The following is a 14107-nucleotide window of genomic DNA, read 5'->3' as shown; positions in this document are numbered from 1 at the left end:
AAAAGACCTTTTGTAATGATAATCAAGATGGGCCATTTCCAGCAGTTGACAAGAACATGTGAGGAACAGTAAAATTGTTTGTAAAACTATTTCCCCATGTTTATTTTTCCCCCCTCGAGTTCTTCAAGTTATTCTTTCGTGTAAGAAACTATTCTTCTTTGAGGGCCTCTGTGAATTCTTTCTCTCATATGGTGTCCCTGGTATGCATTGAACTGCCTTGAAAAGCAATTTTTTGTGGGGGAAGGGAGCACAATTGTTCTTGTGTAATGTTGACATCACCACACTCTTAAGGGAGCTCCCCCACCTCCCAACCACCTCAGTTTTTTTGCTGCCACAGAGAATGAACAGAATTCCTTTGTGACTTCAGGACTTTCCCCCTCGGCCTAGTTTAAGACCTTACTGTAAATATTTAGGCCAGAGTAGCATAGGATAGTTTAAAGAAAATAGCCCTTCCCTTGTCTTAGGAGCCTTTGGACCTTACTCCTTATAAGGGCTTTAAGAGGTGCACCTCTTGTTTGACAATCACAGTACATCCTGCAGAACTCATCACCTTCAATGTCACATTCATGGACTCCACTGAGCCCAGAGTCTTTGTTCCAGAGAGAAGATTCTTCCAAACTTGAGACTCCCTCACAATTCAGGGAACAACCAGTTCAGACCTCACAATTTTTCTGAAGACTGGTAGGCTTGATAGCTTCATTGGACCTACATCATCACACCCTTTGCTTTTCTGAATATGAAAACCTTGCAGTACTGGATGGTGAGTACGATATTCCAGGTGCAGTCCAGACCAGTGAGGGGCTGGCTCACTGCTGCCCTGCAAACCTGGGTGCGTCACAGTGCTTTGCTGCTGTAGCTTCCACCAAGGCAACTCACAAACAGTCATCCAGCATGCAGGTTACACCCTGAGTATCTGTGTATAGCCAGAGCCGTGGCCCAGCAACTCTGAGCCCAGCAGCCTGTGACCGAACATCAGAGACACTTTGGCTTCCAGTAGCCTTTGGTTGCTAATTGCAGGGTGACTCCAACACAATCCCACTCCCAAATTCCCTGTCTCCCCCCCACCCACCACCACCACCACAAATGTGTGTTCTGCAGTGTCCAGCCCTCTCCTGGACAGTCCAAATATATTAGGTCCATTGCCCCTCTAAGGGGATCGATATGAATAGTCTGGTACTTGAAAAGGAGTACCCATGCAGTTCACAACACTGGATTAGTTTTGATTAAGAATAAAACAAGTTTATTTAACTACAAGGAGATAGGGTTTAAGTGAGTACAAGTATAAGGTATTAAAGTCAGAAATGACTAGAGAAATAAGTCAGATGCTTCCTAGGACTAAAACTTAACCAGCTTGACTTGGTTCAAGATAAAATTCTTACCATATGCTCCCAGCAACATGGCTGACCAAATTTCAGGTCCGGATTTCTCCCAAAATCAAATTGCCTGGTTTCTTTTGTTGTTTTAGGTGAAAGAGCAAGACATGGATAGGGAGATCTAAGTTTTCATGTTTTTTCCCCTCACTATTATAGTTAGTCACTCTTTGAAATACATTTTCTTGAGGGTTACCCCTAGATAGAGTTCCATCCCACTGTGAGGATGGAAGCAAGGAGTATGGTGGTGAAAGAAGTTCCATGCTGTTGTTTGCTAAGGTGCAGATCTATTTGTTTCTGCCCCCCTTCAATGCAAAAGAACGGCCACTTGATTACCCATCAGCTTTGATGACACCTGGTTAGAGGTGTGAGCTTGTCCTTTGTCTTTGAGAAATTGATTTACCCACTCCCCAGATTTGTCTGGAAAACACATTTGAGACCTATTTTTAGTTTATTTATAACTTTACATACAGTGATGCTACACACATTTCATCATGATATTATTGACCAGTGAATTATTCTTTTTCAAATGATACCTTACAAGGCATATTTTGTACAAAGATGATTACAGCAGTATGAACAGTGTGAATACAGGGGTGCATTCCATCACAGTGATTCACTATACAGTGAATGTACACAGCCTTCAAAGGAAACTGGCCATCCAACCTCAAGTACTCCAATAGCTTCATTGGTGGGAGAACAGGGAAAAGATCTTCTGGGGAGGAGGAGAAATCTTCATTGCCCATCACCTTACCATCACAGTCATCACTGTTACCTCCAGTCTGGCCTGGGGTCCACAGTACCAAGACCTCTAAGTACATGATTGTTGAAACACCTTAGTCCAGATTCTCTATCAGCATGCTAGAGCTCAGAACAGTGCAGTGGGCCCTCAAAGCCTGTTGCGGATCCCTGCAGAATTATATAATACAGTTGCTTACAGACAACACTATAGCCTTGTGCTATATCAATAAACATGGAGTCATGCATTCACAGCTCTTATCTGTGGAAGCAATAAAACTGTGGCTGTGCTTCATCTAAAGCTAAACATCATTGCATTTCACCTTGTAGGGGTGGATTGAGATGGAGGTAGATTTGCTCAGCAGGCCATCTAATGATCAACAGAAGTGGTCCTTGAAATCAGTGGTGACCTTAGCATTATTTGACGAATGGGGCCATGCACTAATAAACATCTTTGTGCCCAACAAAACTACCAAATGCCAAGTTTATCACAGAAGAGTATACAGGAACAAAAGCTCCCTCTTAGATGTGATGCTGCAGGACTCAATCCAACACTATTCTATATGCCTTCTCTCCCATTTCCCTGATACCCAGGGTCATAGGGAATATCAGTTTCGATAGAGCAAACATTATATTAATAATCTCAATGTGACCTTGTTAGCACTGGTATCTTAGCCACCATAATCACTGCCTTTCTGCCCAGAGGTCCTGTCTTAACCACAAGGGAGGCTTCTGCCTAGAATCCAACCTAGAAATACTCACCTTACAATGTGAAAGATAGTCCACATTAGTCAGCTGGCTGTTTCTGGTCTTGAACAGTTCAAATCATCGTTTTGTAATCCAGTAAAGGTGCCACTCTGATGTATGATTGTAATGTCTGCTCAACACAGTTCTGTTAAGAACAAGGACTTCTCTCCCCTACATTCTCTAGGTTCCTCCCATTAGGGAGCCTCTGCTGTCATAGAACTTTAATTTTGTCCTGACAAACCCGCTAGGTCCTACTTATGAGCGTTTTGCTCAAGTTTCTCTTGTGCACTTATTAAAATTTTCCTGTTACATCTATAATGGAAGTTCAAGAACTGCACACTGTAAGTTATGCTGCCACTACCCTATACCCGCATATCCTTTGACAGTCACTTAGCGCTCTGTTTCTACAACTGGAGTGCTATAACAGGTGGGTGGGTATTAGACATTATCCAATCTGGCTATGCGATAGTTTACTTCCCTACTTCCTCCAAAAACCTCATCCCCATTCCTCTTCAGGGACCATTCTCATGAGGGGATTCTTAGGCAGGAAGTAGAGTCGCTCCTCCAATGATGAGCAATAGAGTGGAAACCTCTCCAACACCAGGGGAAAGGCTTTTACTTGATACACTTCCCAGTACCCAAAAAAAAAGTGTTAGAGACCCATTCTCTAGCTCTGCAATCTCATCCGCTTTATTTGGAAGCTGAAATTTCATATAATCACACTTGCTTCCATGATCCCACCCATGTAAAAAGACATTTCCATTTACAGCTCCCTCTGTGATGGACACGTACATTCACGTGGACATTCATCCCCCCCACAATCAGTTTCTCGGTTTCATGGTGGGCCACTTCCAGTACAGAATGCTCTCATTTGGCTTTGCCACTGATCCCAAGCTCTTTACCTAGTCATCCTGGTAATAGCAACTCATTTCAGATAGAAAAGTCTGACTGTCATCCCTTATTTCACCAACTGGCTTCTCGTTGCCAGGACGTTTCAAGAGGCCTGCATATTGACCTCATTAATACTTCAGCTCCTTTTCTGTCTAGAAGCCAGTGTAAACTTTGAAAAATATATCCTCACTCTGATACAGACCATGGACTTCATGAAGTGTATTTGGACTCAGTCATAGCAAGAGCTTATCTACCAAGGGACAGGTTTCATGCCATGAACAACCTGATAGACCAGGTTATATGCAACCCTCAAGTACCACTCAGAACTTGTTTTCTTTCTGGGACATGTGGATTCATGCACTTGTTACCGCATTCGCCAGACTCTTCTTACGTTGCCTAGAGGTGTGGTTCCAAACAGTGCATTCACTGACCAAACACACTATGAATACCATAGTGATGTTTCCTTCCAAAGTAACGTAATCTGTCATGTAATGTAATCCCATCAACTACATGTGGGCATTCCCTTACTATCCCCCCTTACTGGTAATACAGTAATTACAGATGCCTCCCTGTTGAGCTGGAGGGGCCACACAGACAGACGTAGCACAATGCACCTGGATGCCCTGAGAAACCAGGATGCACATCAGTCTTTTGGAATTTTGTGCAGTCTGATAGGCTTGCAATGCCTTTCTTCAGTTTAACCAGTTCCATCATGTCTTCATAACGTTAAACAGCATAACCAACTTTTCAACAAGGAGGGGCAAGATCCATTCTCTTGTGTATAGAAGTAGTCACCCTATGGAATTTGTGCATTATGAATTGAATCACCCTGTCCTCAGCTTACCTTCTGGGAGCTCAGAATGTGTTGGCAGATACCCCCATTAGGCATTTTGCTATTGATCATCAGTGGGAGCTGCATGATTCGGTAGTGAACCATATCTTCTCTCAATGGGGAACCCCACATGGAATCTGTTTGCCCCCCAAATGAACAGAAAATGCAACATCTACTGTTATATGGGAGCTCTAGGTCTACACTCTCAGGGCGATGCTATCCTTCTGACCTGGTCAGGAAACCTGAACTATGCCTTTCCTCCCTTACAATTCCTACCTCAAGTCCTATGGAAATTTCAGCCGGACAGGGCACAGCAGGAGTCATCCTCTTCGCCCCCACTTGGCTCAAATAAATTTGTTTCCCAAATCTCCGTTTAGTGTCACCTCACCCTTCAATCTGTATCCTGTCCTTTCCTGATCTCTTAACCCAGGAGAAATGCAGTATCAATCACCCCATCCCCGGAGCACTTCATCTCATTGCTTGGTTTTTGGATGGGCGTCAGACTTAGAACATTCCTGCTCTGAAGCCTTACAAACCATCCTTAATAACAGCAGAAAGGAGTTCGCTAGAAAACATTATTCAACTGAGTGGAAGAGTTTTTCCATCTGCATGCAGCTGAAACACAAATCCCAAGTCAGCAAATATTCCCCTTACTTTGGACTATCTACATTCTGTCAAAATCACTGGGCTCTCCCTCAGTTGTATACAAGACCACCTGGCAGCAATTAGTGTGTGCCAGCCACCATCAGATAATTACTCAATTTTGACTTGCCAGCTGCGTGGGGTGGCCCTCCAGAGCTCTGATCTGTGGGGAGGGGCACCCCTTGGAGCTCCCAGCCACTGTGTGTGATGGGGAGACCCCACAACTCCAAGCTGCTGCTTGCAACGGGGGGGACCCTGGTACTTTCAGCCACTGTGGGCAGCGGGGACTCCAGATCTGCAAGCCACCATAGGCATCTGGGGGACCCCAAAGCTGCAGCAGAAGTGGGTGCTGGATCCCTCCCTTCCTGTTTTGTCGGGTTTTTTTAGTAAAAATCAAGGGCAGGTCAAAGGCTTCTGTGAATTTTTGTTTATCGACCGTAACCTGTCCTTGATTTTACCAAAAATAACCGACAGAATCTTAACCTTAGTTATTAGCCACCTTCTTCCCTGTCCTCAATGTAAATTAGAGCATCTTTCATGCTGCTCTAACTCAACCAGCAATCCATAGCTGTCCATAGCTCCACACCTTTTTCCCGCAGGAATTTCCAATGCCAGGGATTTTGGAGTGTTGCACAGATCTGCGGAGCTGATTGTTTACAACCTGGGGACTTAGTCAAGCTGGCCAGGGCACAAAGTGGATCTGGCTGTATTTTTCAGAGGGGGTCAATGTATTCATCTCCTCTTAGTTTTTTCTCTTTTCTCTCATTGGGCAAGATTCTGATATCCTTGATCACATTTAATAGAAACTTACTCAACAAGCATTCCCATTGAAGTTCATGGGAATACTCAGAGTATGGTGCTATTCAGTGCAAATAAGGGTATCAACAAGTAGTCACTATAGAATTCCTTAGATATAATTTGAACCATTATGTTCTATTTGCATAAAATGCCAAGATTTTTGAAAATCAAACTCAGTTTTGTGCTGTTCATGATGCAAAAGACAGACCTCCTATTTGGGCAGAACAGAATGGCAGTATAACCTAATTTTAAAAAAAAATCTACAAAGTAGAAGGATATCCTTGCCATCTAGACATAAACACAAATTATTTTAGTGGCAAGACTAGTACATGGGCAGAAAGAGAACATGATACTGTGAAGCAGCAATTGGGTGGCCAGTCTACATGTATACTCAACATTTCAGAATCTGTAATTGGAGTCCACTTGGGCTAAGTTGCATAAGGACTAAGTTCAAGACACACTCTCTAGTTACAGATTAGTTAGCCTAAATCTATGGAAGGTGAGGCATAATCAAGATTCCAGATTGGAGGGCACTTTGGGCAGAGAGATTTTGGTCTTTCTTTGTATATTGTCTATCTCTGAAGGAAATCACTACCCTGGAAGCTCCTCTAGTTAGCTGTTCCCACTAATTTGTTTCCTTTTCCTGTATGTGGAATGAATAACTTCCTGAGTGCAAGTTTAGAACCCATGCACCCAATTTTCAGAAGTGTTGAGCCAACTCACAGCACTCTCCAACTTAAAGTAGCATTGCACTCAGCACTTCCATTGTGTTCAAAGGGTCTGATTTTTGTAAGAGAGACAGCACTCTTAGGTTTAAAACATGAGCTCAGACACTTGTGTTCCACAGATAGAGAAATGGAGAAACTGAAATGGAGCACAATAGTCTCCTGTCCTCTGACAGAGGAGGAACAACACGCTTCTTCCCACCTTAGGAGAGGAGCAGCTGGGGAGACAGGGAGCCTAGCATCTGGGGAAACTAGCGTAGGGAAGAAATTGGGGACTCACTCAGGAGCAGAGCAGAAGGAGGTTGAGAGGCCACACTCTGTTCCTACGCCCGGAACAAGGGGATCATTCCACATACAAAGTCTAGCAAGGGGGAAGAAGGGTTCTCATTTCCCACCCACCCGCAGAGCAACAACATCAATGGGGAGAAGAGCCCCAGAGCTTTTTACCCTCCCTGAGGGCCAATATACGGGGAAGAGGCTGTAAGGGGCTTCACCTGAGGACCAGCAGCTGGGTTGAAGGAGAATCTGGAGTCCCCTCAGACAGAGGCAGTAGGATAAGAAAGGGGGAAGCCCTTTGACTAATGGTACAGTAACTCCTCACTTAAAGTCGTCCCAGTTAACATTGTGACATTGCTGATCAATTAGAGAACATGCTCTTTTAAAGTTGCACAATGCTCCCTCATAACGTTGTTTGGCAGCCGCCTGCTTTGTCCACTGCTTGCAGAAAGAGCAGCCCATCGGAGCTAGCTGGGGGGGGGGGCTTGGAACCAGGGTGGACCAGCAGCCCCCCTATCAGCTCCCTGCTCCCCTAAGTTCCCTGTGCAGCAGCACTCCAGCAGGCTATCAGTTGTCCGGCAGTTCAGCTGTCCCTCCCCCCACTGCCATGTGCTGCTCCTACCTCTGCCTTGGAGCTGCTCCCAGGAGCCTCCTGCTTGCTGTGTAGTGGGAGGAGGAGAGGGGGGCTAATGTCAGGGTGTACTCCTGCCCCCCGCTTACCCCATCTCCATAGAGCGGCGGGGGACGCCAACAGAGCTCAGGACAGAGGATGCTCGCTGGCAGCAGCTGCTGTCTCGGCTTGCTGATCTACTTAAAAAGGCAATGTACTTAGAGTGGGGTCAGCATACATAAAGGGGCAATGCACGTGTCTGTCTCTCTCTGCCATGCTGTTTCCCCTCCCTCCATTCGTGCCACTTTGTAGAGCGTGAGGCTACATTAACAAGAATGTGTTAACCCTTGAGGACTCAGCCGAGTGCTAGTTCATCATTTAGCAGTAAGAGATTCCCTGGGAAATATCTCACCCTCTGACTTCACCACCTCAACCAAGCTTCACAATCATCGTTGCTGAGTACAGTATTAAATTGGTTGTTTAAAACTTATACTGTGTATATATATATTTTTCTGTGTACATGAATTTTTTTTCACTAGACAAAAGACATATATATAGTCTGTTATCTGGTGAAATTTTTTTCCTGGAACCTAACCCCCCCGATTTTCATTAATTCTTATGGGGAAATTGGATTCTCTTAACATCATTTCACTTAAAATCACATTTTTCAGGAACATAACTACAACGTTAAGTGAGGAGTTACTGTACCTCTAAGTTGCATACATGAGTGAGTTCATGTATGCTGTATACATGAGCACATCTTAGAGGGAACATAGCTTTAAGGTATGCATGTATCTACAGTTGGTTTATCTAGTAGTATGTTTCCAAGGTCCTTTTCTTTTAGCTACACACTAAAGAAAACAGTTATCTTCTGGTAAGCATGATTCTGCTGAGTGTAAAAGCCTAGCAGCCACCTACATTTAATAAATTCTGTTAATCAGAGAAATAGTTCTCAGCCTTTTTTCTACTGTGATTCCATGTTACAACAAAAAAGGGTCAGGACCCTCCTCCCTTATAGTCATAAAGCAAGGAAGGTGATTATAACTCCATGAAACCTGTTTGTGACCCTAAGGATGAGCACCCCTGAACTAGAGCACAGTATTTTTGTCTCTCACAATCTTCAGTAGTTTGTGGGCATTCTGTTGATACAACTATTCGGCTTTTCTTTTCTGAAATTGTACCTTTGGCTTTAAATTCTTCTCTTATTTTTGAAGGGTATTATACAGCTTGAGAAAGAATTGGCCAATCTAGGAGGAGCATGTGCCGCAGCTTTGATGAAAAAAGATCTGGCACTTCCCATTGGTAAGTCTCTCTTAAGAAACCTAATTTTTTCCTTGGTAATTGATTTATATTATATGTTGTGAATTACTAATATTCTAGGAGTTTTAAGTTTGCTTCCAGTTGGAGATAAAATTTCTGTTTTCACTTTAAGACTAAAAATTAATCAACACAGATAAATAATGCTGTTTTGCCACCCACTCTACTCCCTTCTTATGTATAGGGAGGAGGGAAATCTAGTATTTAAATCTGAACCAGCTCACCCCATCTACAGGTAGAGTGTCAGTGTATGAGCTATGTTCTCCAGTTTCTTAATGGTACTTCACAAATGTTCAAGTATCTTACTATTTGTTTTTCTTATCACTGTTTGTTCTTAGCACACTCCACATCAATCATTAAGGAACAGTAGCTGTGGTGCTGATTTGTAAAATGTGCAATTATTTGTTTAAAATTAAGTGATCATGAATATCTGTAGATCTTGGAGCCTAAAATAATAATTCTCCAAATTTTAAAATTATCAAAAGTATTACATTACTTCATAAGCAGACACAGTAGACACAAGTTTTCAATAATACAAACACAATTTCAAATGTACCACAAGTGACAAAAATGAGATTCAGCAAAAGTGACTGGAGCAGAATATTGTGACTGAAGTAGAACTAGAAAGAGAGAGATCCTAATTCTGACCTCTCTCTCTAGTTTTATCCTTGTGCAGCTCCATTGTCTTTAATGGAGTTATTCTTGTTTACAGAAGGCTCACAGTTTCTTATAAGGTGTCTGCATAACTATTTAAATTCATTGCTAGGTTCAGATTAGTGATTAGCTTGTTAGGTTAAATGCAATCAAAGCCATTAAGTATTTGCATATTGCAAATGAGAGTGCTTAATAGAAAGGGCATGTTAATGAGCAAGGGGACATTGATCAGTGTGCAGTTGCAAGCACAAAAACATAATAGATTTTTTTTAAATCTGGTATTTTCTTGTGCACTTGAGCATGCAGATCTTACTTTCAATCACAATAGGCACTTCTCGTAAATATTCATTTTGCTCTCAAGAGTATGTTAGGCAATTCTGTAATATTGATTAGAATCCCTCTTTCCTCCACCCTTGATTAGAGGTAGTTAAAACTTACTTCCATTGATGGCACCTGCTTATCAACTGCTCCCTTTATTCTTCCATACAAGAGAAAAAAACAGAAACTAAAATGCTCCCAACTTCAATTTCCTGGCTTTTGTAACAGTGAATTATCTCCAAAGACAGTTTTTGACTACAATGCAATTCCCTCCTTGCTAAAGGGGATAGTTGTTAGACTTTGTATAGTCTTATTTTAATACTTTGTATAGTATACCACAGTGCTGTGACCTTCTCTGTTCACTACTGGGTAGTAGTTTGTTCAAGACCGAGGAGCACGGCCTAAGGGAAAACAGTGTTTCAGCCCTTCCTGGAGCACTCCTCTTCCAGCAGGCTTTAGGCTCACCTCATGTTCTTGAGGACTTCAGAATCCCATAATAAAGGCAAAAGTTTGAGACAAGGCAAGAAAAGGGAGTGGCTAGTTCTTCCTACTCACTTCCTCAGCATCTCCCACTATTCTGATATGCATGGGCTGTTCCCCTCCTGTCTACAGTTTCTAGAGGCAGTTCAAAGCTGTATCACAGTCCGTGCTAGCCAACCCCCTTCTTCTCTTCAGAGATCTTCTGCCTCTGACCGCCTTTAATTTTATTCATTTGTGGGGGGCAGTAGTGAGCAGCCTTTAGTTCTCCTCCTTCTCCTGGATTGGGTATTGAGCAGTGAAGTAGTCTCAGCCAGCATTCTGGTGCTTCCCAGCCATGCTTCTCTGCCCCCGTTCATGCATAGCAGAGCTGTTGCACAAACACCAAACTAAATTCAAGCAGTGCTCTGATGTGAAACAACTTTACAGGCTCTTAGGAGAGTAAATTATGTTCTGAGCCAGTGAGCCCTGGCCCTACTAATGTCAGGGCTCTAAGTAGGACAGGCATGTTGTGTCATCCTACCCCAAGAAGCCACAACTCTAGTACAGAAAAGCCCAATCTGAAGATGCAGAGCAGAATGGGGAGAGACTCTAAAGTAAGAGGAGGGGTAAGTCCTGGGGAAGAACAGGACTGGGGAAAAAAAAACTCTTAAGGGGCTCCAGCTCCCCCGAAGACCTCAAATGGTTCCTAAATTCCCTGGAAAGAGAATCTGGGCTTATATTCAGCTCCCCTTCTTCCCAACTCAAATCAAGGAACTCCACCTCAGCTGCACAGGGCGTGGGGCAGGACACTGAGTGAGACGTATTCAGAGGGCTCAAGGCACTGCATAAAGCAAACCACAAAGGCCATGCCCTGTCCACAGCTGGGTGGCAATACTTGCAAAGCTAAAGTCTTTAAAAAATAAAATAAAAAAGGTGGAGTGAGGGGGACTAAAGAAAAGATATGAATGACCTAAGAGGTATTCATCCTCTTACTCAGACATCACCTCCTCTACTGCGGAAAGGGAGCTGTCATTCAGGCCCTGATCAGGATGTGAAGAAAATGCAACAAGGGTTGTTTTTGTTTTTTTTTTTCCTCCTGCTATGTTTGAAATTGTGCAAAAAGGTTGCATCCATATTCCATGTCCAACTTGAGCAGGTGCTAGAGGACAAGCTTTTTAAATCCCCGCCTGGGACAGCAGTCCTGATTCGCCCATCCTTGTAGGATGTGATCAGAGAGTTATAGGAAATCCCTATAAAGGTAGATGCATACGCAGGCATGCGTTTAGACATCACAAGCTGCAAGAGCCAAAAAGTGCTGTGACGGATATACCAAAGATAAGTGCTGCAATAGCATTTCTAGCAAAAGATACGATAAACCTGCTTGAATGGGATGTCTTTCCCAAAGAGCCAACTGACAGAAAGGTGAAAGCTCAGCAGCTAGATGTCACATATGGCTTCACCCCTAGAAGGCTGATGCTCATTCCAAATAGATTATCTGCTCATCTAAATTCACAGGCTCTCTCTTCTGTGGGGAACGAAACTAGACAAAATAATGGCAGAAAGTGCTGCCAAACTGAAATGGACCCTCTCCGCCGTGCTCTAAGGACAGACGAAAAACACTGCTTTTGTCTATCCTTCTCACAAAAGTACCAGAGGAAAGACGACAGTTATATGAGGAGAAAACCCTGGAAATGAGGTCTGGGTGGAAAATCCAGAGATGGAACCACCACCTGTGAGTCCACTGTGACAACAAATAAATGTGCCTCTACTGAGACCTGAATCTAGGAAGCAGAATTTTCCATTTCTCCAGAAGAATGGTCTTGATCAATGACAGACAAGGGGGTGAAAGAGGTAGAGAGTCACAGATACTCCCTCAAACTAAAGGCCCCACTCCATTCCACCCTCTACCTTGAAGTGACTCCATCAAATATGAGCTGGTGTTAAATGAAATTTCACATCTCCTGCATATAAGAGCAATAAAAAGAGTTCCTACAAAAGAAAGATTGAGACCATACTCCATTTTCTTCCTTGTCCAGAAGCGTGCATGAGTGGGAGGGGAGGGGAAGTTAGACCCATTCTGGATCTCGGGTGAGTCAACAAATGGATGAAGAAAATAAGATTCCTGATGGAGACTGTAGCTTCAGTGGGAGCATCCGTGTCCCAAGGGGACTTCCTTGCTTATATGGAGCTAGCAGATGCATATCTCCACATTCCCATATGACCATTCCACCACGGATTGCCAAGACTTACTTACAGCATGGCTCACCACCAGTATCAAGCACTTCCTTTCATCCTTTTTTCAGGCCCAAGGCTCTTTACCAAGATGCTGGTGGTAATAATAGACTCAGATCTCAGTGCACTCACCTTTATCCATTCCTAGATGACTTCTTGGTCAGAGCTTTGACCAAAACATCAGCAAGGAGTGCCACAATCCAAACACTGGATTTGCTTCAAGCACATGGATTTATGATAAACACTAAGAAGAGCTCCTTGATTCCCTCCACGAAAGTAGTTCACCTGGGAGTGGAAATATACTTCCATGGCAAAGATCTAGCCATCACTGTACAGATTCCACAGGATCCAGAATCTGACTGATATCTGTGTTTGTAAAGTGTGCAATTCTGACCATAGTTCAGTGTCTACAGCTACTAGTCCTTCTGGTTTCATAAATAGGAATTATTCATGGGCAGGGTCCAATATCAGGTGCCTCCAATCCTTTCTCTTGGAAGTATGGAACCCTTGGAGGATCAGGTATCGGTGCTGGAGTTCAGGTGCTGAACTCTCTCAGATTGTCCTCGGAGGGTCTTCCCGTATGCCTTCCAGATCCATAGGAACTCACAACTGATGCCAACCTGATAGGATTTGGAGCACAGGACAGTGCAAGGCACCTGGAACCCTGGGGAAAGGAACCAGAACACCAGCCTGTTGGAGCTCTCCACGGAGGTTCCAGAACTACCTACAGGGCAAGCATGTTCTGGTCCAGCTGGACTATGTGACCACTGTGGCTTACATCAACCATCAAGGAGCATTACTGGAGAGAAGAAGTGAATGGAGATAATGAAATGGGTAGAGAATACTCTACCTTCCATAAGAACAATACACATATAAAAGAAGAGCTGAAACAAAAGGCAGACTCATTCAGCAGATGCAGTCAATGATTAAGAATGCTGCCTAGACTGTGAAGTCGTCTTTCTGATTCTGCAGAAGATTGATCTAGCATCGACCTATTTGCCAGTTGCAAGAACAGAAAGCAGCTGAAGTACTTCCTGGGGGAAGCAGACTCCAAATCTGGGGATTGAGGCTCTTTTGCACAGATTCCCATAAGGCCTGCTATATGCGTTCTTGCCCTTTTTCTACTTCTAGGAAATGTGATCCAGAAGACAAGGGGAGAAAAAGCAAAAGTGATAGTGGTAGCTCTGCACTGGCCAAGGAGCCCATGGTTTCCTGGTCTGATAGAACTGCAACTGGAGTCACCACTGCAGCAACCAGTGAGATCAAGCATCCTTTTATCAAGGCCCACTCCTCTATCCAGAGCCTGACTGTCTACATCTGGTCACCTGTCTATTGAGAGGGATATATTAGTCATGCAAGGACTGTGCTCCAAGGTGATTGGACCACTACTTTCCTCCAGGAGAACTTCAGTACTAAAGGCCTACTTCATTATTTGGACTATGTTTTGCTTGTGGTATCAAGAACACAAAAATCCCAAGGATCCTCATGGGTCTAGCAA

General features: G+C 43.6%; 1 protein-coding gene across 1 annotated transcript in view; it reads left to right on the top strand.

Annotated features, from left to right (window-relative positions):
• Positions 1–14107, top strand: part of MYCBP2 (MYC binding protein 2) — a 412169-nt gene that overhangs the window by 231890 nt on the left and 166172 nt on the right. The window contains exon 43 of the mRNA XM_084646996.1: positions 8844–8931. Coding sequence (XP_084503122.1) covers positions 8844–8931 — 88 coding nt within the window. The remainder of the gene's footprint in view (positions 1–8843; positions 8932–14107) is intronic.

Source organism: Lepidochelys olivacea, assembly GCF_965140295.1.
Source record: "Lepidochelys olivacea isolate rLepOli2 genome assembly, chromosome: 1".
Lineage (NCBI taxonomy): Eukaryota > Metazoa > Chordata > Testudines > Cheloniidae > Lepidochelys > Lepidochelys olivacea.
The sequence above is the reverse complement of the archived record's forward strand: the minus strand, read 5'-3'. Positions and strand labels throughout refer to the sequence as shown.